Raw genomic sequence first — 22,690 nt, 5'->3', positions numbered from 1 at the left:
GGGCTCATCCAAGTCGTGGCCCCTGAGCCGCAAGGCACTCAGTCCAAGCAGCCAGGGCTTACCCCCTTGGCCAGCTCCGGCGTCATTGACCGTTGGCACTCAGAATCTAACACTCCTGGGATCTAGCGGCCGACATGCCCCCGCCCGGCCCTTCCCAACCATTGGCAAGACACGTTTCATGCTGATTGGGCCTTAATTGGCCAGCCAGCATGAAATCGCGGTCGAGGGCTAATTGCAGGTAGCGGCCCATTTTCAGACCAGTCGCAGGTCCGCCAATCATGTGTGCCCACCAAATGTAAAATTCAGGCCCATGTCTTCACAAATTTCCTTAGGTCTGTGATTAAGGTTAATCTGCAGATTTTGTTTAATATCCCTTTTCATATAGTCCTTAAGTTGAAGCAATACTATGTATGTTTTTCCTGTTATGTATTCTCCCAGTTGTCGATATCAGCAGATAAGCTAACAGATGGTTGGACTGAGTTTCAAAATACCTGTTTGCTGAGTAAACCAACTTCAGCAATGTTCATGACACACCCAACCAAGCTGGTGTAGGCCCTGGGAGTGCAGTTTGGCAGGTTTGTTCTGAGCTGAATTAATTATAATGGATAGAAAGTGAGAATGTCATGCTATTTAACAGGTAATTCCGTTGTTTCTAAAGTGAAAATGCTATGACTGGTTAACAACAGCTTTGACCATGCAGTGGTGCTCCTGCATAGCTTCAAGCTTCAATCCAGGTCTTAAGCATTTCATCTTGTCTAACAGTTCACTGTATTGCTGAGAGAGTGCCACAGAGTCAGAGGTTTCATCTTTAGGACAAAAGATTAAATCAAAGCCCCATATGTTTACTTAACTGATGTAAAAGACCTTGTGACACTATTTGAAAAGAGTAAGGGAGTTATCCAGTGTCCTAGTCAACAGCACCAAAATAGATCATTTGGTCATTTATCTAATTGCTGTTCGTGGGTCTTGCTGTGTTTACCTGCAAATAACAATGACTGGATTTCAAAACTATTCAGTTGTCTTAAGTGCTTTGGGATGCCCTGATGATGAGAGAGGCACTACATAGATGTATGTTATCTTTATTTTTAAAAGGTCAAATAAAAAAACACACAAATAAGAAATTGTCTTGTAAATGGTCAAGCTTGCATTGAGCTTCACTGGAACACTGCAGCAAACTGAGGACAGAAATGTGAGCATGAGAGCAAGGTGGTGAATTAGAACGATAAGCATCCGGAAGGTCGGGGTCATGCTTGCTGATTGAGCAGAGGTGTTCTGCAAAGCGGTCACCCAATCTGGGTTTAGTCTCCCCACATAGAGGAGATCACATTGTGAACAGGCAATACAGTATACTAAACTGAAAGAAGTACAAGTAAATCGCTGCTTCACCCAAAAGGAGTGTTTGGTGCCTTGGATGGTGAGGAGAGAAGAGATTAAAAGGGTAGGTATATACCTCCTGCGAGTGCATGGGAAGGAGACGAAGTATTAAGGTTGATTGAGGAGTGGATCAGGGCGTTGTGGAGGGTCCCTTTAGATTGCTCGACTGGGGAAGGGAGAGGAAGATGTGTTTGGTGGTGGCATCAGGCTGGAGATGGCCAAAATGGAGGACAATGATCCTTTGAATATGGAGGCTGGTGGGATGGAAAGTGAGGAATAAGTGCTAATACTGGTTAAGATAATGGCCTGAATACTAAGGGAGGAGTAAGGAATAAATCAGACCAGCTATTTCCTGAATGCAAAATCAATCCTTGGGATTATGTCCCACCTTCCATCATTTTGCAGAGGCAGGTGGGGAATGTCTTAAAACACCTGTTCTGAGGTTTCAGTTTCATGTTTGAGTTCCAAACCTTTATGAACGGATAAGACAACGCATAGCCAACTTATTGCATAAGATCTAAGAGCTTTGCTTCTGTGTTTCTATTTTTTCTGCATAAAATGGGGGTGATTATAGTAAATACTGAAGTTTTTTTTTATTTGCAGGTTGTTATTTGGAAGACAACATGAAAACCTGTAACAGAAAATTGTCTCAAGAATAAGGATACTGTTGTAAATGAGGATCAAGAACCAAGCTGGCAATTTAACTGTGCGCACACAGTGCTATAATTATACAACGGACACACTCAAAGTTGATTTGAAACTCTGTTCTACAAAATGGAGCATTTTTATCTTGATTTTCCTGCTTCACGGAAGCGTAAACTGTCCTCAAACAAAATAGTTTTATGTCTTTTTATTATAATGTGTGTATCAGTTCTAGTTTGCACTGATGAGGATTACTATAAATTGCTTGGATTGCCAAAAAGTGCAACTAATCGGCAGATAAGGCAAGCCTTTAAGAAACTTGCACTCACAATGCATCCTGATAAAAATCCGGTAAGTGAAATAATTTTGGATTCATGTTTTCAAATGTAGTGTTTCAGGTATACTGTACTTGTTAAAACTTGCATTGCCCTTTCTGCACAAAATCAAACAGCAGTCTGATGCGGGATATGAAGCTCCCCCAAAAAATCTGTCTCTCTGTAGCGGATTCTAGATTTTAATGTCCTTTGATAAATTTGGAGTTCAGCTATTTAATGAAATTATTCTAGTCATTTTTGAATGCTTGTTGTCAGCATATTTGCAGAAATTGGAGGATGATGGCTTATTTGCCTGAGGCCAATTTCATTTTTTAAGTATTTTGAATTTGGATGGTGTGATTTAATTACATTTTTAAATGAAAAATAATATCTACCTCCTTGATTCAAAATTGGATTTTCAAATGAGGTTTGTGCATTGAGAAGTAGGGTATATGTGCAATTTGTCTGATTATTTGCTTGGCAATGAAGATGCAATTCTTTTGTTGCAATACCTGCACAAAACACATGCAAGAGCCCTAAATGTTGCTTTCGTGAATAAGTAACACAGTTTTGAATTGTATTACATTTATTACACAATTGTTCTACACCTTCATGCATATCTCAAATCACTTGTTCATTTCTGTGTTAAATATATTCATTGTTGAATGCCATGAAAATCAACAGCTACTGATGAATGGAAACTTTGCCACACTTAAAGCTGGTGCTCCACTAAAATGGCTTTGATTTGAAAAATTAGTTATCGGCACATGCATCAGATGACAATATTGAATTGTTGATGAGAATTGTGGATTAGTTTTTTGTATGAATATTTATTTGCATTAGCAATTTAACATTCCTTGATGTTTTCAGATTTAACTGAACATGTTTCCCTTGGAGATAAGTAACTTTACCACACCATAAAAAAGTGGAATTTTCAGATTTTCAGAGGATTCTGAAATGAATTACTCTGTGCAATTATTTTTTGGCAGCTGTTTAAAAGGATAGATATGTTATATAAGTCAAGGATGTATATTGCTATTTGTTTGGGATTGAAATGCAATCATGTACTAAAGCGCCTAGCTAGCTTGATGTTGTCTTGGGCATAAGAGATCCTGCAGTGAGAACAAGTTTACTGAGGAGAAACTTACTCTCAAGAAAATGATAGACATGTGCAGAAGCACAGAGGCTGTAAAATATCAGCTCAAGCAGGTGTATGGCAGAACAGATCAGGCTTTGTGATACGCTGATAGAAATTCCAGGCCGAAAGAACTGAATGATCACGGACAAAGTAACAGTGGACTCCGACAAAGCATTTCCCTGAAACCGCTACTATATGCTCCAAAGCGTCTATAAAGAATGTTACTTCACTTACAGCGATGTTATCTGGGCATGATATACAAGCATGGGAAATGGATATTCATTGCTAACATGCTGTCAAGAGCAGCAGTCCCTGTAAAGAAAGTTGAGGATGCTACAACAGAATGTGAAATCTCCCAGATTCAACGTGAGGCAGCAGCTCAACATGTTCTGGGCTATTAACTATGTTCTGGACATTAACTATGCAGAGGTATTGAACCTGACAGACAAGCGCCTTGCTCAAATCAAGAAAGCTACCCAACAAGATGCACCTCTCCAAGAGCTGCAAGAAGTAGTGATGTAAGGGTGACCTGAGAGCATCAAGGACACACCTATAGTCACAAGAGTGTATTGGGTGTAAAGAAATGAATTGACAGCCCAAGATGGCATCTGGTACAAAAGAAATAGTCATTATCCCTAAGGAGATGAGAAGAAATGCAAGCCATCAAAGAATTAAGTCAAGTCTAAAGAAGACCAGAGAAGTGCTCTACTGGCCAAACATGAGCAATGAAATTAAGGACCACATCACATCAGCCAGTGTGGTGCTTGTAATGAGTACCAAGCTAAGCAAGCTAGAGAGCCACTGATGACACATGACATCCCAGACAGACCATGGATGAAGCTACCAGGAACTGATTATCTTATCACCGTAGACTACTTATCTGACTACTGGGGGTTAGACCAGCTGACTTCAGTGACTACTGGTGAGATTGTAAAACGCCTGAAAGCACACTTCAGTTGGTACGGCATTCCAGACATTGTGATGAGTGACAATGGCCCTCCGTTCATGAGTAAAGAATTCAGCCACTTCATGAAGGATTGAGAAATTTAACACTATACATCATCTCTACATTATGCCCAGTCAAAGGGAAAGGCTGAGGGGACAGTGCAAATCACCAAAGGAATCATCAAGAAATCAAGCAAACCTAGCACAGACGTATACAAGGGAAGCCTCGACTAAAGATGTGGAAAGTAGTCCAGTCCAAAGGTAAATGTCACGCTGCGCCCAAACTATTCTTCCAATAGCAAAAAAAAGCTACTGAAGCCAGAAGTGAGTGGAAAATTCAAGATGGGATGGCAGAAAGCCAAATTTCATTTTGACAAAACTGCCAAACCAGAGTTAAGTATTGGAGAGCCAGTCAGGGGTACAAACTTTCAATGCTCTCTACAGGAATCAGCCCAGGGGGGATCCTGGGATATGTGTAGAGCAGTTGTCACCTCAAGCATATACGGTGGACATGAATGATCAATACAATAGATAAAAACAAAAAACTACTGCGGATGCTGGAAATCCAAAACAAAAACAGAATTACCTGGAAAAACTCAGCAGGTCTGGCAGCATTGGCGGAGAAGAAAAGAGTTGACGTTTCGAGTCCTCATGACCCTTCAACAGAACTGGGTAATATTAGGAGAGGGGTGAAATATAAGCTGGTTTAAGGTGAGGGGGGTGGGGGGAGAGAAGTTGGTGGGGGGTGGTTGTAGGGACAAGCAAGCAGTGATAGGAGCAGATAATCAAAAGATGTCACAGACAAAAGGAACAAAGAGGTGTTGAAGGTGGTGATATTATCTAAGAGAATGTGCTAATTAAGAATGGATGACAGGACACTCAAGGTACAGCTCTAGTGGGGGTGGGGTGGAAAGACTGACAGGGCATTATAGGTATAGATTTAAAAATAATGGAAATAGGTGGGAAAAGAAAAATCTATATAAATTATTGGAAAAAACAAAAGGGAGGGGGAAGAAACGGAAAGGGGGTGGGGATGGAGGAGGGAGTTCAAGATCTAAAGTTGTTGAATTCAATATTCAGTCCAGAAGGCTGTAAAGTGCCTAGTCGGAAGATGAGGTGCTGTTCCTCCAGTTTGCGTTGGGCTTCACTGGAACAATGCAACAAGCCAAGGACAGACATGTAGGCAAGAGAGCAGGGTGGAGTGTTAAAATGGCAAGCGACAGGGAGGTTTGGGTCTTTCTTGCGGACAGACCGCAGGTGTTCTGCAAAGCGGTCGCCCAGTTTACGTTTGGTCTCTCCAATGTAGAGGAGACCGCATTGGGAGCAACGAATGCAGTAGACTAAGTTAGGGGAAATGCAAGTGAAATGCTGCTTCACTTGAAAGGAGTGTTTGGGCCCTTGGACGGTGAGGAGAGAGGAAGTGAAGGGGCAGGTGTTGCATCTTCGGCGTGGGCTTGGGGAGGTGCCATAGGTGGGGGTTGAGGAGTAGGGGGTGATGGAGGAGTGGACCAGGGTGTCCCAGAGGGAATGATCCCTACGGAATGCCGCCGGGGGGGTGAAGGGAAGATGTGTTTGGTGGTGGCATCATGCTGGAGTTGGCGGAAATGGCGGAGGATGATCCTTTGAATGCGGAGGCTGTTGGGGTGATAAGTGAGGACAAGGGGGACCCTATCATGTTTCTGGAAGGGAGGAGAAGACGTGAGGGCGGATGCGCGGGATATGGGCCGGACACGGTTGAGGGCCCTGTCAACGACCGTGGGTGGAAAACCTCGGTTAAGGAAGGAGGACATGTCAGAGGAACTGTTTTTGAAGGTAGCATCATCAGAACAGATGCGACGGAGGCGAAGGAACTGAGAGAATGGGATGGAGTCCTTACAGGAAGCGGGGTGTGAGGAGTTGTAGTCGAGGTAGCTGTGGGAGTCGGTAGGCTTGTAATGGATATTGGTGGACAGTCTATCACCATCAATATACCAACGCAACTGCAGGCATATATGAACAATGTTCATTCACTGCAGGTGGCTAATCAGGAAGATGTGCAGCTGGTGAGACCCCAGAGTACAAAATGACCACCACTCCCAGTGATCTACTGGCCCCCAACTACGGAAAGGGAACAACAACAACAACAACAGCTACCAAGGCAACAACAAGTGCCACGGGAATGACACTCTTCGGAGAGAGAACATCACCCAGACGAACAGCCAATGACAACACGCACACGTTCCATGAAGAGATCTGCACGCTTTAACAACTATATATGCGATGCATGCGCAGAAACTGATGAGAATAGTGAACAGTTTGTTACTGCCGGAGAATAGTGGGTAACGGGTAACTCAGTTACACATGATAGTACACGCAAATTTTTTTTGTTCATTATGAAAAGGGGGATGTTTGGGATTGAAATGCAATCGTGTACTAAAGGTCCTCCCTGGCTTACCACAGTCATGTGACCTCTGTCATGAGGCACAGGCTAGAGGCAGCCATGTTATATTCAGTTCTAATAAAGGCATTGTACTAGAAGTAATGTACCCTTTGAGCTCATAACACCATTCCGAGGATTAAATACTTACTGCAGGTATGAAAAAGAACTTTTTTTTCCCTCCAAAACAACATGAGTAAAGACTGGGGAGTATGTTCTGCTTTTACAGGTATCCAGACAAGCATTCTTGATTTTGGGGCAAGATTGGTTGCCCCAAACATGAGTGTGATTCATGTTTGACTATCGGGTCCACCATTTTGTGGTTTGCACAAATAATGGTAATAAACACTACTAACCAGACAAAATGGTGAGATGACATCCCATTTTTCTTCAGAATTATGGATTGTGTATTAGTCATCTCGCAATATTTTCATGAGAAATAGGAGCAGAAGTAGACCATATGACCCCTTGAGCCTGCTCCACCATCCAGTACAATCATGGCTGGTCATCTGCTTCAACTCCATTTTCCTGCCTGTTCCCCATATCCCTTGATTCCCTGGGGAACTAAAAATCTGTGCCCATCTCAGTCTTAAATATATTCAATGATGGAGCATCCACAACTCTGGGGTAGAGAATACCAAAGATTCGCAACCCTCTAACTGAAGAAATTTCTCCTCATCTCAGTCCTAAATGATTGGCCCCTTTATTCTTAAACTGTGTCCCTGATTTCTAGACACCCCAACCAGGGAAATAATGTCTCAGTTTTGAACCTGTCAAGCCCCTTCAGAATTTTCAATGCGATCACCTCTCATTCTTCTAAACTCCAGAGAGAAAGGTCCAATTTACTCGGCCTCTCATCATAGGACAACCCCCTCATCCCAGGAACCGATCTAGTGAAGCTTTCCTGTACCATCTCCAATGCAAGTGTACCCTTTCTTAGATATTGAAACCAAAATTGTGCACAGTACTCCAAGTGTGATCTCAACAAAGCCATGTACAATTGTAGCAAGACTCCCTTATCCTTGTACTCCAATATGCTGCACTACCCTGCAATAAAGGTCAACAGGTATTTTCCTTCCTAATTACTTGTTGTACCTGCATGCAAACTCTGTTTCTTGTACAAATGTACCCAAATTCCCCTCAACATCAACAGTTACAAGTTTCAATCATTTTAAGAAATATTGTGCTAACCTGTTCTTACTACCAAAGCAAATAACCTCAAAATTCCCCACACTATAATCCATCTGCCAACTTATTTCCTACTCACTTGACCTGCTTATATCTCTTTGAACCCGCTTCATAAAATCATAAGAAATAGAAGCATGAGTAGGCCATTCAGCCCATCGTGCTTGCTCTGCCATCCTATATGATCATGGCTGATCTGACTGTGGCCTTGTACCCCACTTTCCTGCCTGCCCCATAACCCTTGACCCCCTTGTAGATCAAAAATCTGTCTAACTCAGCCTTGAGTATCTTTATTTTTTTTAACATATTCCTTGACAAGATGTGGTGTTGCTGGCTAGACCAGCATTTATTGCCCACCCCTAATTGCCCTTGAAGGTGGTGGTGAGCCACTTTCTTGAATTGCTGCAGTCCATGTGGTGTAGGTACATCTGCAGGACTGTTAGGAAGGGAGTTCCAGGATTTTGACCAGCGACAATGAAAGAACAGTGCTATAGTTCCAAGTCAGGGGATGGTGTATCAGGATGGTATGTGGCTTTGAGTGGAACTTGCAGGTTGCGGTGTTCCCATGCACCTGCTCCCCTTGTCCTTCTAGGTGGTAGAGGTCTCCGATATGGAAGGTGCTGTCAATGACCAAGCCTCCATTGTTCTCTATGGAAGAGAATTTCAAAGACTAATGACCATCTGAGAGAAGAACTACTTCCTCATCTCTGTCTTAAATGGAAGACTCATTTTTAAACAATGCTCCCATGTTCTAGATTTCCCCCACAAGGGGAAACAGTCGCTCAGCATCTACTTTGTCAGACCTCCTCATTATCTTACTATAGGATCACCTCTCATTCTTCTTAAGTCCAATGAGTCCAGGTCAAACCTGCTTAATCTTTCCTTTATAAGGCAACCCCTTCACCCCAGGAATCAGCCTAGTGGACCTTCTCTGAACTGAATCTAATGCAAGTATATTCTACCTTAACTAAGAAGACCAAACTGTACACAGTACTCTAGGTGTGGTCTCACTGGTGCCCTGTACAGTTGTAGCAAGACTTCCCTACTTTTATACTTAATCCTCCTTGCAATAAAGGCCAAGATTCCATTTGCCTTTCTAATTATTTGCTGTAAGTTTGCGGATGACACGAAAATTGGTGGGGTGGTCCATACTATGCACAAACTCAGAATCGAATCTGTAACCTTGGTTGTGTAGACGGACCCCATGTTTACTGGCTTGCTCTGTCTATGCACCTGCATTTTGCCAGAACAAGTAACCCCTTGTTATACTAAATTTCCCAGTCAAATGAGCATTCCTGCAGTGATGGAATTTAAGATGTAGTTACAAGTCAGTTATGGGGAATGTTTTACAATTTGAGCATTGTAGTAGTAAACCTAGTAGTATGTGATTACTCCTTGTGTTAGAAGCTCACAAAGCAGATTTTGCAAGAGTTTACTAAGTCTAAAATACATAATTATTCAGCACTGTTGGCACAGATTGCCAGAAAATATGCCAGCTGTGGGAGCAGAATGTGAAGTACAGTGGCAAATTTAAAGCACAGCTAATGTACCTTAAATAAATTGATATAATTTCAGCAGTGGAAATTCACAGCAGGAAAAATTATATGGAGTGCATAGAATCAGGTGGTTTATGCAGTGAAGGGACCAGAGAGGTGATACTGAGGGAAGTGCAACAAAAGGTTATTGCCATAATTGAACCGGAGGAGCACCCTTCAGAGAGGTCTGCTGTCTGGGAATTGGTGGTATTGTAGGTGAACACTTGCACGTGCAAGGGCACTATCAGCACAGATTGGAACACATGGAGCAAGTTTGCTCAGTTCGGTGTAGGTCGCGTATAGCTTCTTATGATGTAATGTTGTGGAATGTCTGCGGCATACACTTTCTCCTTAACAGCAGAATCTCACCTTTGGAGATATGATGGTCATTTGACAACTGTTTAGCTTTCTCAGCAAGAAAGCCCATAGTCAACAACAACAATTTGCACAATGATAGTAACACACTCATAAAATAAATGTGACTGAAAGTGCCTGAATGTGAGAAAGATCAGGGGCGGAATTTTCCTTCCGGGGATGAGAAACAGAAGTTGGGACTACTTCCAGGTGCTAAACCCAGCCCGGGGGAAAAACATTCACTAATGGTAAGTTTTAAAGTGGGCACCCTTTATATTGGGTCTTTAACATAGTAAAACATCCTAATGTGTTTCATGGAATTGTTATGAAACAAAATGTAACAGCCAGTCGCATAGAGATATTGAAACAGTGACCAAAAGAAGGGAGCGGGGTGGGGGGGAGCGGGTGGCGTTGTTTGGGTCTGACTGGGCTACCTACTGGCATGCAGCAGGTATCCAATCAGGCTCAATAGGAGCCTAATTGAAGCCAATTAAAGGAGGCCGACTGGAATTAGGTTTTCTGCACTCATCTGTTTGGAACATGTGTTCAGTAATATTTATGCCAGACTAGCGTTAAACAAAATGATTGTCTTGAAGTGTTGTCTGATTTACCATCCTCACTGCAGCTCTAGAGTTGTTGGTAGCTCTTGAACCTCGGGTTCATTGCCCTCTTGAGGAAATGCTAGAGCAAACTGCTTGTGACTCTTCTGAGTACAGTCGCTTATCCTATTGAGTAAGAAACCTTTTGCAGGCTTATACGAAAGGATACCCCAGCCCAGGCAACAAATTGCATTTACATAATGAGTTTTTAATGAAGAAAGTGATTCGCAGTGGTTTACAGATGGGAAAATAAAAAGGACTAGACATTGAATTAAGATGGGAGAGTTAGGATGGTTGAAAAAAGGTTTTAAAGATATAGAGGGCAGCTGAAAGGGTTCAAGATGAAATTCCAGTGAGTAGGGCTGAGGCAGTTGATAACTCTATAATTAAGGTGAGATGAAGGGACATCACAAAGCCTCACAGGAAGGCTGAAGGGTGATTAAGGGAATCGAAGCCTGGAGGAGATTGTAAATTAAGATGTGGAGGGATTTGAATATTATTTTAAATTCAGTGCATTAGAGAACATCCAAGCCTGTGTAGACTCATTAAGGATGGCGGTAATGGGTGAGTGGGATTTTGTGCAGGATAGGAACTATGGACAGCCAAGTTTTGAATGAATTGTAGTTAATAGAGGCAAGAAGAACTTGGAAAGCATCAAATCTTTGTGAAGCGTGGTTTGAAATTCAACACTGGTCAAACAGGATATGTAGGTCTTGTATGGCCTGGTTCAACTTGAGTAAATTGGCGGGTGGAATGGAATCACCAGTACAGTAAAGGAGTGGTGCGAATGGCAGATGTTGAGTAATGATGTCACATTTTGGGGACAACCACAAAAATTAGGGTAGAGGAGGTCTACAATTGTTAACTTAGTTTTCAAAATCTTAAGGGCCGTGCACCATAGCCTCCTGCAAAACCGATGCAGCCTGGCAACACATTAAGGAAAAGGCAGTGCCGCCCTGGCGTGCATGGGCACCAATACAAACTAGGATTTTCAGATCTATCTCCCCCATTTCCTTTGCATTGGCCATGTGCACACACAACTGCTGCAGCCATTAGAAAATTCTCCTGACTGAAGGTAATTCCTCTTTTGATAAGAATGGCTAATTTAATCAAAGGTTTATTGAGTTTCTATTACATTTTTAAATTATAAAAATTGATATTTGGAAATATCTATAGAAATAATCCTAATGTTACTCAGAATTAATGTCTCGATTTGTTTTTACTCTGTGCTTTATTAGTAGAGGCAGTTAATTGGTTATTTTATGAAACCTGACGAATGATTAAGGTAAAAATATTCCAATAGGTATTGTACCTAATGCAGTCTAGTCATCTGATATCAAATGTTTGCAATTTCCAGAATATGCATGTTCAACCAAAAAATCTTAAGTAAAAAATTCTCAAAGTTAGCCAACGTTATTGACCAACTCGAGTATTTGCCACTCCTTTGTTTTAATAGAATAATGCAGAAGCACATGACAACTTTCTGAAAATAAATAGAGCTTATGAAGTTTTAAAAGATGAGGACCTTCGAAAAAAGTATGATAAATATGGTGAGAAAGGCCTCCAGGATCACCAGGGTGGTCAGTACGAAAGCTGGAATTTCTATCGTTATGACTTTGGTAAGAAAATATGTTTTTTTAGATTTCTCCTCCTATAGAGGCTGAGTAATGTAAAAGCATTTCATGTCACACACTAGTCTAATAAGCCTGAATTCTATTTGCTGTCTAGAATCGCTATTTGATCTCAGTCATTGTTTATGTGTGCTTACATGCTCAACAATCAATGTAATGCAGCAAACTGTATAATTTGGGTCTTCTACTTGTGCATCACATTTTATTGATGCCAGCCTAGAACCAATATCTTTCTGTAATATAGAAGCCTTATATGTTTTTTTAAAAGAACATCTGGAAGTTTTTAAGAAAAATACAGAACCCATGGAAGAAACGTGAACACTGTTTTCCCTTGCACTGGCTTTCTAGTGCCTTTGAGTAAGCATACAGTATCTAACAGTTCAGCATTAAGAATACTGTGCACAATTCTGATTTCCATATTCCAAAAAGTATTTGGGGCATTGTGGAACTTGCAAACGTGATTTACAAGACTTATACTGGAACTGGGAGACTCCAACTGTTAGGAGAGACGGAACAGGCTGGTACTCTTTTTTTTGCTTTCTCCAGAAAAAGACTTGGGGGTGACCTATTAAAGGCCTATAAAGTTATGAACAGGTTTAATAGGGTAGACCTGGAGAAGATATTTCTGCTTTTGGGGAATCCAAAACAAAGGATTATAAATATATTGTGATCTCCTATTGCCTTGCATCATCAACACTTTTTGTCATTTAATCTCTCCTGCCTTCCACGCGATCACAGACCTTCTGTTCTGTTCTTTTTTCCCCCAACCCCCCACACAGTTAAAATCTGTCACATTGCTAACTTTTTCCAGTTTTGAAAGGACATTAAGCTGAAACGTCAACTTTGTATGCCCCTGTACAGATGCTTTCTTGACTGTTGAGTATTTCCAGCAGTTTGTTTTTATTTCAGATTTCCAGAATCCACAGTATTATAAATATATGATAATAATTAATAACCTGAAAGGAATTCAAGAGGAACTTCTTTAGCCAGCTAGTGGTTAGAATGCAAAACTGCATGGAGTGGTTGACATTAACAGATGCACTTAAGAGGAAGCAGGATGAAGAAAGGAATAAAAGAATCATGTGGAACATGATCACTGGCATAAACCAATTGGACTGAATGGTCTCTTTCTGTGTTATACATTATAAAGCTCCCCTGCCAGTGTGTTTGAAGGTGGGGGGACGCATCAAATCCAATAGGCACCATGCCCGCCCTTGCTTCCGCTGCAGTTTTACCATCAGGTGCCCCACCCACACCGCTGACATTTCAACAGCAGCAGGAAAGGCCCACACCAAGCATGTAGCACAGCAGCTTTCCCAGGCTGATGGAAGCCCCTTCCCACCCCTCAACCTTTCAGCCAGGAGGGGCAGGGGCAATGCCGTCCTATTAAATCCAGCCCGATGTAATGTGAAGTTTTTGGGTTTTTTTTACTTCTGATTTTATTTATGTTGACTATAACAAATAGAATTCAGGCTCTTGTGCTATACCTACGCCACAGTTTTAGCATTATTGCAGAAATAGTTTTGGCTTTGCAGCAATATTAAACATTTATAGTGTAAACAGGTCCCCAGACCTCGAGCTAATTCAAAATTAAGTGGGCCGAACCCTCTTCACCAGAGAATTTCACTTCGCTTTGTGGTGTCACGTCAGACCTTGACTCTGGATTCAAGCAGCATGTATACTAACAGCAGTGTTGGCCCAAAGTGCTATTGTTTCTCAGCAATGTTGCAGTTGTAGCTTAATTACACCTTTCCAGTATGACCTTCATTCAATATAAACTTTAATAATTTGGAATCTAAACTGTAAGATAGGTATGACTATCTTTGTCTAGAAATAGTTTTTTTCTATCTTTTGAAAATGTTTTTACTCTACAGGTATGTTTTTTTGCAAGTTATATTTAATAACTTTTCTCCATGTGGTTATTTTACTCTTGTAATAAATAATGCAAAAGATTTATCTCTCTCAATGTGTGTCCTCTACTTACATGCCACCATAATTAATGAATAATTAATATATATAGTATAATGAAATATAACAGTTTTCCAATTAAATGTTCATAGCTGTAAGTAAAGAAATAAATACGAAATTGACTTGATCGTTTAGATCAATCAATACAAAAACAAAGAAAAGTTAAATGGTTCACACTCATATTTTTGTTTCTTTCCCTCAACCAGGAATTTATGATGATGATGTTGAAATTATAACATTGGATAAAGGAGACTTTGGTAAGTTTGGGTTTAAAGTTTCATTTTGGAAAGTGTGTATGTTGCATTGAGCATTTGGAACCCTACTAAGCAAAATTAATTTAATTTAAATAACTGCTGTAGCTATTATAACATATCTACTGGGATATGCTGTGCAATAAGCAGGAGGAAAGGAGGAGGTGGGGTTTGGTTTGCGTGCACGTTTTAACTATTTGTGTTCAATGATAGTTAGTTATTTTAAATGTTGAAGACAGTTTTTTTCTTAATATTTTTTATACTTACCTGTGTAGATGAAGTGATTGAATGTTTACAAACTGGATGAACACTGCATGCACTTGTTAACTTTTAAAATTGCTACTGCAGTTAAAGAACATCATAAATACTGAGAACAAAGTCCATATATTATCTTCACAGGGGAAAACGAAAAAATTAGAAATGCTGGTCTGAAACAAAATCAGAAAATGCTAAAACACAAAGCAACTGGTCAGTTAGCACATGTGGAGAGAACAGACAAGTGAATGTTTAGACTCCAGCTGTCATTCTGAAACTCTAACTTAATTGTTCTCTTCACAGATGCTGACTGATCTGCTTGCCAAGTTTCCTAAATTTCCAGAATTTTATGCCCAAATCTTTTTACTTTTATTCATTCACATTTAATGTCTTCCCCAGTATGTTTTACTCACTCAATCCTGTAAAACCTATCTCAACCCTCTACTAATATTACACTGTAAATGTCCATTAGGAGCCACAAATCAAGATGACTTGCCCTCTAACTTATTTGATGAGGAACAACCAGACCACTGTGTTCACATATTGAACCCATGTATTTTTCCAGTATTTTGTATTAGTGAATTATGAGTTGCAATAGATATTTTATTGATTGTGGGTTCATTGATTCCCACAAACCCAGAAGTTTCCTTTTAATAGCACTATTCTGTAGTGAGTTAAACATGTTTTTAAATTCCTATGAAATATACCTTTTTTTGTTTCTTTTTACTTGTGAAAAGATGAAAAATTATTTCTCCTTTTTCACCACACCTCAAAAAACATCTGCCAAGATTAAATGACCTGCAAGAAGTCTGTCCAGGACAAAGTGATTAATCATCCTTGAGCCTTTCCAGTGAGAAGCTCTCATGCTCTTGAGATTTGACAGATGCTATTTTTCACTGTCAGTCAAATTTCCTGTGATTATTTCCATGCAGTTGGACCCATTTGTGCTGTTTTGTTTTTGCTAATAGATGCTGCAATTACCTCTGGAGAATTGTGGTTTGTAAACTTCTACTTCCCTCGTTGTTCACACTGCCATGATCTAGCTCCTACGGTATGTTTATTACCAATTGTCTCTCACCTGTTAAAGCTAATGCTTTGAGTCATTGCTCAAGGTAGTCCATTTTTCACTGCAAGAATAAATATTTAAGCTTTTGTTGTTTTTTGCTCTACAGTGGAGAGAATTTGCCAAAGAGATGGATGGAGTAATCCGCATAGGAGCAGTCAATTGTGGGGATAACCGGATGTTGTGTCGTTCCAAAGGAATCACCAGTTACCCAAGTCTTTACATCTTTAAAGCAGGAGGGGTAGGCTTCAAATAAGCGTCTGGATCTGTTTTTCCACAAGAGATAGTGTCCCACCAGCATATACATGAAACACAGGATAACTGAAATAGCTGTATTTGGACAATATCCATAGAATTGTGAATCCTAGGAACCTCAAGACACTGTCAGAAAGAAAAATAGTATTTTTTTCACAACTTATATGAAGTGTAATTATTATGAAAAATAACTTGCGATATGTATGCTGCAGCATTATCATTGTGATCAACATTTTTAACTGAATTTGGAGCTGCATAACAATAGTATAGAGATACTCATAGTCTACTTAATCGTTCAGTGATCTAATTACTAAAATATTTTTATTTTTGTAGAGCCCAGTGAAATATCTTGGAGAACGATCAAAGGAGGAACTTGTCCAATTTGCTATGAAGTATGTCACAACCCAGGTGACAGAATTATGGGCAGGTAGCTACTGTGTCTCTTGAGATGTTTACATGTAGAATTAATTTTCCTCACATTCAACTAGGAGCAGATGAAGTCTGTTGAATGCAATTTTACTTCTGCTGTTAGGTTAGACAATTCGGAGACTAGGGGCAGAATCGTCCCAGGTTTGCACTAAGTGCGGTAGCTGGCGAGTTAAAAGAACATTTTACCCACCGGCCGCGATGGAAAGTTTTCACGCTGTATCGTCCCAAACCCGCCGCATTAATTATGCATTCCTGGGAAACACGCCGTTTCCGTGGCAGTCGGCTCTCATTCGCCCAGCATGCCATCACCCCACCGCTTCATCACGACGGGCGCCATATTCAAAATCCAGTCGTGTGCACACATCTCAGTGCTTCCAGCCCAGGACTACCGTAGGGAAGATGTCCACAAAAGGCAAAAAGACTGCAGACCCCAGGTTTAATGACATGTCACTGGAACACCTTTTGGACGCCGTGGAGGCCCGCCGCAATGACCTCCACCCCCGCTCTGGCCGCAGGATGTGCAGCACCGTGACCAACCAGGCCTGGGAGGTGTTGGCAGCGGTGGTCAGCGCCAACGCCCTACAAAAGAGGGCAGCTACCCAGTGCCACAAGAGGATGAATGATGATCTCTGTTTCGCCTGGATAAGTCACTCTTTTCGTCACTCTCATCTCTCACACATTCAAATCCATCACACATCCACAGGGCCCTCACTCACTGCTAGTTCAAGGGACATCACCACTCGCTCACACACAACTTCATTGTCCTCATCCCATCCAGGGGACTACTCACCACCCACACATGCCAGGCATACTTATCAACTAGCCTGGATGACACCCTGCTTACACTCTCTCCATCTCTAATCATGCAGGACAAGTTGGCACAGAACAAAGGGAGAAGTCGCAGACCAGTGGAGGAATGCCTGAAATCAGGGTCTTCACAGACTTTGAAAACAGAGCCATCCAGCTGGTCGGCGAGGATCTGGGCTGTCCCTGTGCTGACGGTGAGGTCGACGCTGCTCTACCAAGTGAGGATCCAGCAGTGCAACATCCATCAGACAACCATGCCATGAGAGATGTGTCCTGTTTCACATGCCATTGCCACGCACTAATTATCTCCCCTTGCTTCCACAGGCACATCTGCCAAACAGCCAACGGAGTCCACGACCCAGGGCCTCCAATCAAGCCCCGAAGAAACCTCTGAAGAGGAATCTGGAGGCACCCTCCTTGAAGTCCCATCATAGTGCTCACCCACACCCTCCACCAGCGCAGACACACCTCAGTGGGACCTAGCTTTAGAGTAGCCTCGGGATCACAATCTGGTGAGCACGTTGCACTGTCTGATCCACAGCAGGCGGCAGCAGGGACTTGCCAGGTCTGGCACTTGGAGGACTGCTGGAGGCCAGAAATTTGCTGAGTCTGAGTCAGATGAGGAGCCTCTAGACCAGGTCATACCTTAGTTGCTGGGGCTTTATTTTTATTCGTTCAGGGTTGTGGACGCCTCTGGCTAGGCCAGCATTTATTACCAATCCCTAATTGCCCTTGAGAACTGAGTGGCTTGCTGGGCCATTTTAAGAGTCAACCACATTGCTGTGAGTCCAGAGTCACATTTAGGCCAGACCAGGTAAGGAGGCAGATTTCCTTCCCTAAAGGACATTAGTGAACCAGATGGGTTTTTACAACAATCGGCAATGGTTTCATGGTCATTATCAATCTTTTAAGACCAGATTTTTTTTATTGACTTCAAATTTCACCATCTGCCATGGTAGGATTCGAATCTGGGTCCCCTGAGCATTACCCTAGGTCTCCAGAATACTGCAAAGACAAGCTCGGGAACATCAGGAAGGGATGTCCACTGCACTCCTCAGATTGCAAAGCACGATGGAGGAGTCTGTCCGCCTTCAGGCTGAGGTGATAATGCCGGCATGCCAACGCACCGAGGTCAACACTGGTTGGATGGCAGCCGCTGTGGAGACCTTGGTCCAGAACTTTGCTCCTGCATTGCTGTGTGGGCTCAACTCCATCGCTGACACCATTGTTGGCCTCCAACAGTGTGTATGCGAGAGGGGTGCGGGGCAGCTCGATCTCACTCCAGCTACCCCTTCTCTTCAAGGAGTCAGCCAAATGCCCTTGCGTGCCCATAGGGAGGAGGATCAGCAGGTGCACACTCCAGGGCCATCCATCCAGGTGACTCTGGGAGTGTCCAGCCCATCCCAGTCCTCTTCCTGTGACCTCAGCAGCTCCAGCTCCACAATCCGAGGAAGGTGCCACTGCCACAAAGCAGGACCCTGAAATCAGGCCGGGGCCCTCCAGGTTTCAGCCCTCCAGAGGACGCCTGCCAAGGTCATCGTAGACAGAGTGTAGCAGTAAGCAGGCTCCCTCCACCCTCATGGTGGATAACCGGGGAGCACCAAGACTTAGCGGCAGGGTTAGGAAAGTTAAGAAGATGTAGTTGCACAGCCTGGGCACGGGTGTAGATCACCTGTACATAATGTTCACTTTGTTAATGAACTCCCAAAAATGTTTCCTTGCCTATGGCTCCTTGTTATGATGAGCAGTGTTCATGTCACTCAGATGTGAAACCTTTCTGCACAAGATAAAGGCAGGTGTCTCAGTCCAGGGCCTCTTCCCTGTACTTTGTGCAGCCTTCAGACCAAAGTGATGGTCCGGCCTCTTACTCCCTGGACACATTACTGATGCCTGCAACTCGACAGTGCTTGACATTGCTGCCAGAATGTCGTGGGCAGGCGTCACAGAGTTCCGCCATTCTCTCTCTATGCTCTCAGCACCTTTTTAAGATGGGACTGGCCCCCATCTCTTCAGCATCTGTGGCCACTGGTGCTGCGTTCCTGAAGGGATTGGGTGCTGAAGGCAGACAAAGGATCAGATGCTTTTATAGTTTCATGGCTGCGTCTTTATGATATGACCCTGATCACAGAGCGCAAGCGAGCAGCCCTCAGCCAGACAGGTGCCAGACATTCTCAGAGGCTATGTGAAGATCTATGGAGTGTCCTCACTGCATGTCATCATCATTCTCTTGCAATTGAGTGACTATTAGAGCCTCCTCTGCACCTTCATGACAGGAGCATTATCACAGAGGGTATGTGCGCTGTCATAAGCCAGACTGCAGTCAAATGTTCGTAGATGCAATGCAAAGATCTATGGTGATGCCTCACTGCATGTCGCCATCATCCTCCACAAATCTGGCAGCAATGAGGGCCTCCTGAGCACGCCTGCGTCGTCTGGCCAGTGCGAGGGCCTCATCCCCGTCATCGTCTCCTTCGAAGACCTCCACACCCTCATCCCTCTCCGCATCCTCCTTATCAGAGGAGATCTGCAGCTCTTCTATCTCCTCCTCAGCCAGCTCCTCTCCCCGTTGCAGCACCAGGTTCCAAAGGGCACAGCAGCCGACGACAATGCATGACATCCTCTGTGGACTGTTTGAAAGGGTTCCATCAGACAAGTCCAGGCACCAGAACCTCATTTTCAGCATCCCAATGGTTTGCTCCACCAAGTTGCGAGTTGCAACATGAGCCTCGTTATACCTATTGCTCTGCTGCAGTCTGAGGCCGCCACAAGGGTGTCATCAGGCACGTCTTCCGCGGGTAGCCCTTGTCCCCGAAGGGCCAACCCCTGCAGCTTCTGTGGAGTCTGGAAACCTTCGGGAATTTGTGACCCACTGAGAATGTATGGACATTCATGGCATCATGGACACTCCCTGGAAACCGTGCGCAGACCTGCAGGATGCATTTATGGTGGCCGAACACCAGCTGCACATTCAGCGAATGGAGTCCCTTGCAAGTTAACATAGTTTACCGTGTGTTGCGACAGAGATCTGAGCTCCACATGAGTGCAGTCGATGGCACCCTGCACCTGCAGGAAACCTTAGATCTGGGCAAATCCAATTGCTCTTGCATCCTGGCCCCGGATGCATTTGTGGATGGAAGCTTGTGATATCCCACAGAGGTCACCTGTGGAGCCCTGAAATGAGCCTCTGGCGTCAAAATTGAGCGCCGTGGTCCCTTTCACGGCTACTGGCAGTGGATGCCCTCCACGTCCAGCAGTAGCTGACAGATATGACCGACCTGTTCCCTAGACGTGCGCAGTCTTCGGCGAACATCTGCAGGAATGAACGGCAGCATCTATTGACTCTCGATCTAGCTAAGCGCTGACCAGCAACGGTTCACTATGGCTCTTCAGCAGCATGTGTGGGAGCCCCAGCCACCCCTTCTGGTCAGAGATTAGTGCGCTGCATAGCTGCCCAAAACCCCACCCACGTCCGCCTTACTCCACCCAACCGATTGACGGCAACTTTGCCCACTGGACTGCATGTTGTGCTCTCAGCTCAGGCGCAGGCATTCTCCTAACCTGCGCTGCAAGCTTGAACAATGGGGGAGACTGGTCCAAACCACGATGATATTGCAAGGGGCTGTGAGCACCTCCACCAGTTTTAGCAAGGAGATTGTACAATGTGCGTAGTCGCCCAACTGTTTTGCAGTCCACTAAAACAGTCATTACTTTGCAGACTGTGCTTGAGGGTTGACGAGCTCTGGAGCACTTGTGGCACTTTGATGCCTCTGCATTGCTTGAATGGGCAGAGAAGCTAGAGGCCCGACTCCAATCATATCAATGTGGCTGCACCTGAACTGTCTCAGCTGCAGAAGAATAGTCACTTTATGCAAGGTTTTCCTAATGCATGGCCGCTTCCCTCGCTCACACCACCCCCCCCCACCTCCTCCACCACCCCCAACCTACATATGCTTGTACTCTACTTTCAATCACAGGGCAGCCTTTGCCCCCACCACCCCCAAGTTGCCTCAACCGGAGGGCAGCCCGGCCCCCACCCCACCGCCCCACCCAAGTTGCCTCAACTGCAGGGCAGCCCTTGCACCGTCCCCCAACCTTGAAGCCCAACAGACCACCCGGGTGAGCGCTCCGTAAGGTTACTGTGTACTCACCTCTAAGTTCCCCATAAAAATGCTGCCCACCAGGTGCACGCCTTTTGTATGCTGTTGTGAAACACATCGGTGTGCAATTGCGCCGATGTGGGTGGACAATCCAGCAGGGGGGACGATTCCAACAGGCTTGCCTTATAATGATATGCTGATGTATTACAATGAGGTTTCCAACGTCAGATAGCGGGAAACGCAGTCCACCATCGGCGGGCAGAGCTGATGATCGCAAACTGGCTTCACAATGTGGTGAAACCGATTTTTGCCCTTCTCGTCTTATTATCTGCTTGCACCACTGTACATGCCCAATGCCAATGGGCATGGAAAATCCTGGCCTAGGAATTGAATCTGTGGTTTTCCTTGTCACTGTGCTTTAGCTATTTATGTTTTTTTCAAAATGAAAAATTCTGCTTTCCTGGAAATAAGATCAGGAAGTCTCAGGTTAAAGCCCAGTCTATGCTTTTCAGGTAAGGGTGGGATCAGGCTCAACTTGATGACACTTAGCTGCCTCATAAGAATAATAACTATTTGAATAATGCATTAGAGAGTGATAAACATCACTGAGCCTTACCTCGGCAAAAAGTAGAGAAGGAAGAACACTGGCTGAGAAAATTGTCAGGAAGAATGAAACTAAGGTTTAGAGGGCGATGTTATGTGCAGCCCCAACACATTAATACATCACTGGATTGCTGCTTTAACAAAATGTTGCAACTGAACTAACAATATAATGTAATCACACAGGAAGATTATGTTTTGCATGAATAGTAAGCATGTTTTTTATTGCCAGGAAATTTTGCAACTGCATTCAATACAGCATACTCTTCTGGAATTGGATGGCTGGTCACTTTCTGTGCCGAAACTGGAGGTAATAACTGAAGTCATTTTGCTAGATATTTCTGGTTAGCGAATAGGCTAATTTCAAACATGAGAGTTGTTGGTATTGAATAATGGAGTTAAGAGGCTCTCAGTTTATTTTTCTTTCACTTTCTCGTTTCTCTATGCTCCCTTAAATCCCCAGTTTCCACCCCCCTCACCCCACCCCACAAAACCAATATTTTCGTTCTGGCAATTAACTCAACCTGTAAGGTGGAATCAAAACTTTATTTGTAATCCAGCGAGCTGAGCACCGTCCTGATGTTGAATTTCAATTTAATTAATTAGCTATTTGAATGAATAAGGGAAGTGAAATCTGGAACTGAATAATTGATGAATTAGTAAGAAAGAGCAGTGATATCACAATCAGTGTTGTGGATGGACAAGGAAAGAGGAACCTGGGTGAAAGCTATTGGGTGTAGGAATGCAAGTGAATAGTCTGAACAGCTGCTTGTGGGGGAAAGAGTCCAGTGATGTATGATTACAGGATAGGTAGTAGGAAATAAAATGTTAA

The 22,690-nt window shown here is 43.3% G+C and overlaps 1 protein-coding gene across 2 annotated transcripts in view; it reads left to right on the top strand.

Annotated features, from left to right (window-relative positions):
- dnajc10 (DnaJ (Hsp40) homolog, subfamily C, member 10) overlaps positions 1-22,690 on the top strand; it is an 80,995-nt gene that overhangs the window by 11,367 nt on the left and 46,938 nt on the right. For both annotated transcript variants that reach the window (XM_078551924.1, XM_078551922.1), the window contains exons 2-8: positions 1,978-2,367; positions 11,959-12,121; positions 14,308-14,358; positions 15,576-15,658; positions 15,780-15,911; positions 16,259-16,352; positions 22,091-22,168. In XM_078551924.1, coding sequence (XP_078408050.1) covers positions 2,149-2,367; positions 11,959-12,121; positions 14,308-14,358; positions 15,576-15,658; positions 15,780-15,911; positions 16,259-16,352; positions 22,091-22,168 — 820 coding nt within the window. In that variant the 5' untranslated portion in view covers positions 1,978-2,148. The remainder of the gene's footprint in view (positions 1-1,977; positions 2,368-11,958; positions 12,122-14,307; positions 14,359-15,575; positions 15,659-15,779; positions 15,912-16,258; positions 16,353-22,090; positions 22,169-22,690) is intronic.

The sequence above is a fragment of the Cetorhinus maximus genome, chromosome 11 (genome assembly GCF_964194155.1).
Source record: "Cetorhinus maximus chromosome 11, sCetMax3.hap1.1, whole genome shotgun sequence".
In the NCBI taxonomy this organism is placed as follows: Eukaryota; Metazoa; Chordata; class Chondrichthyes; order Lamniformes; family Cetorhinidae; genus Cetorhinus; species Cetorhinus maximus.
This window is presented reverse-complemented; position numbering and strand designations above follow the sequence as displayed.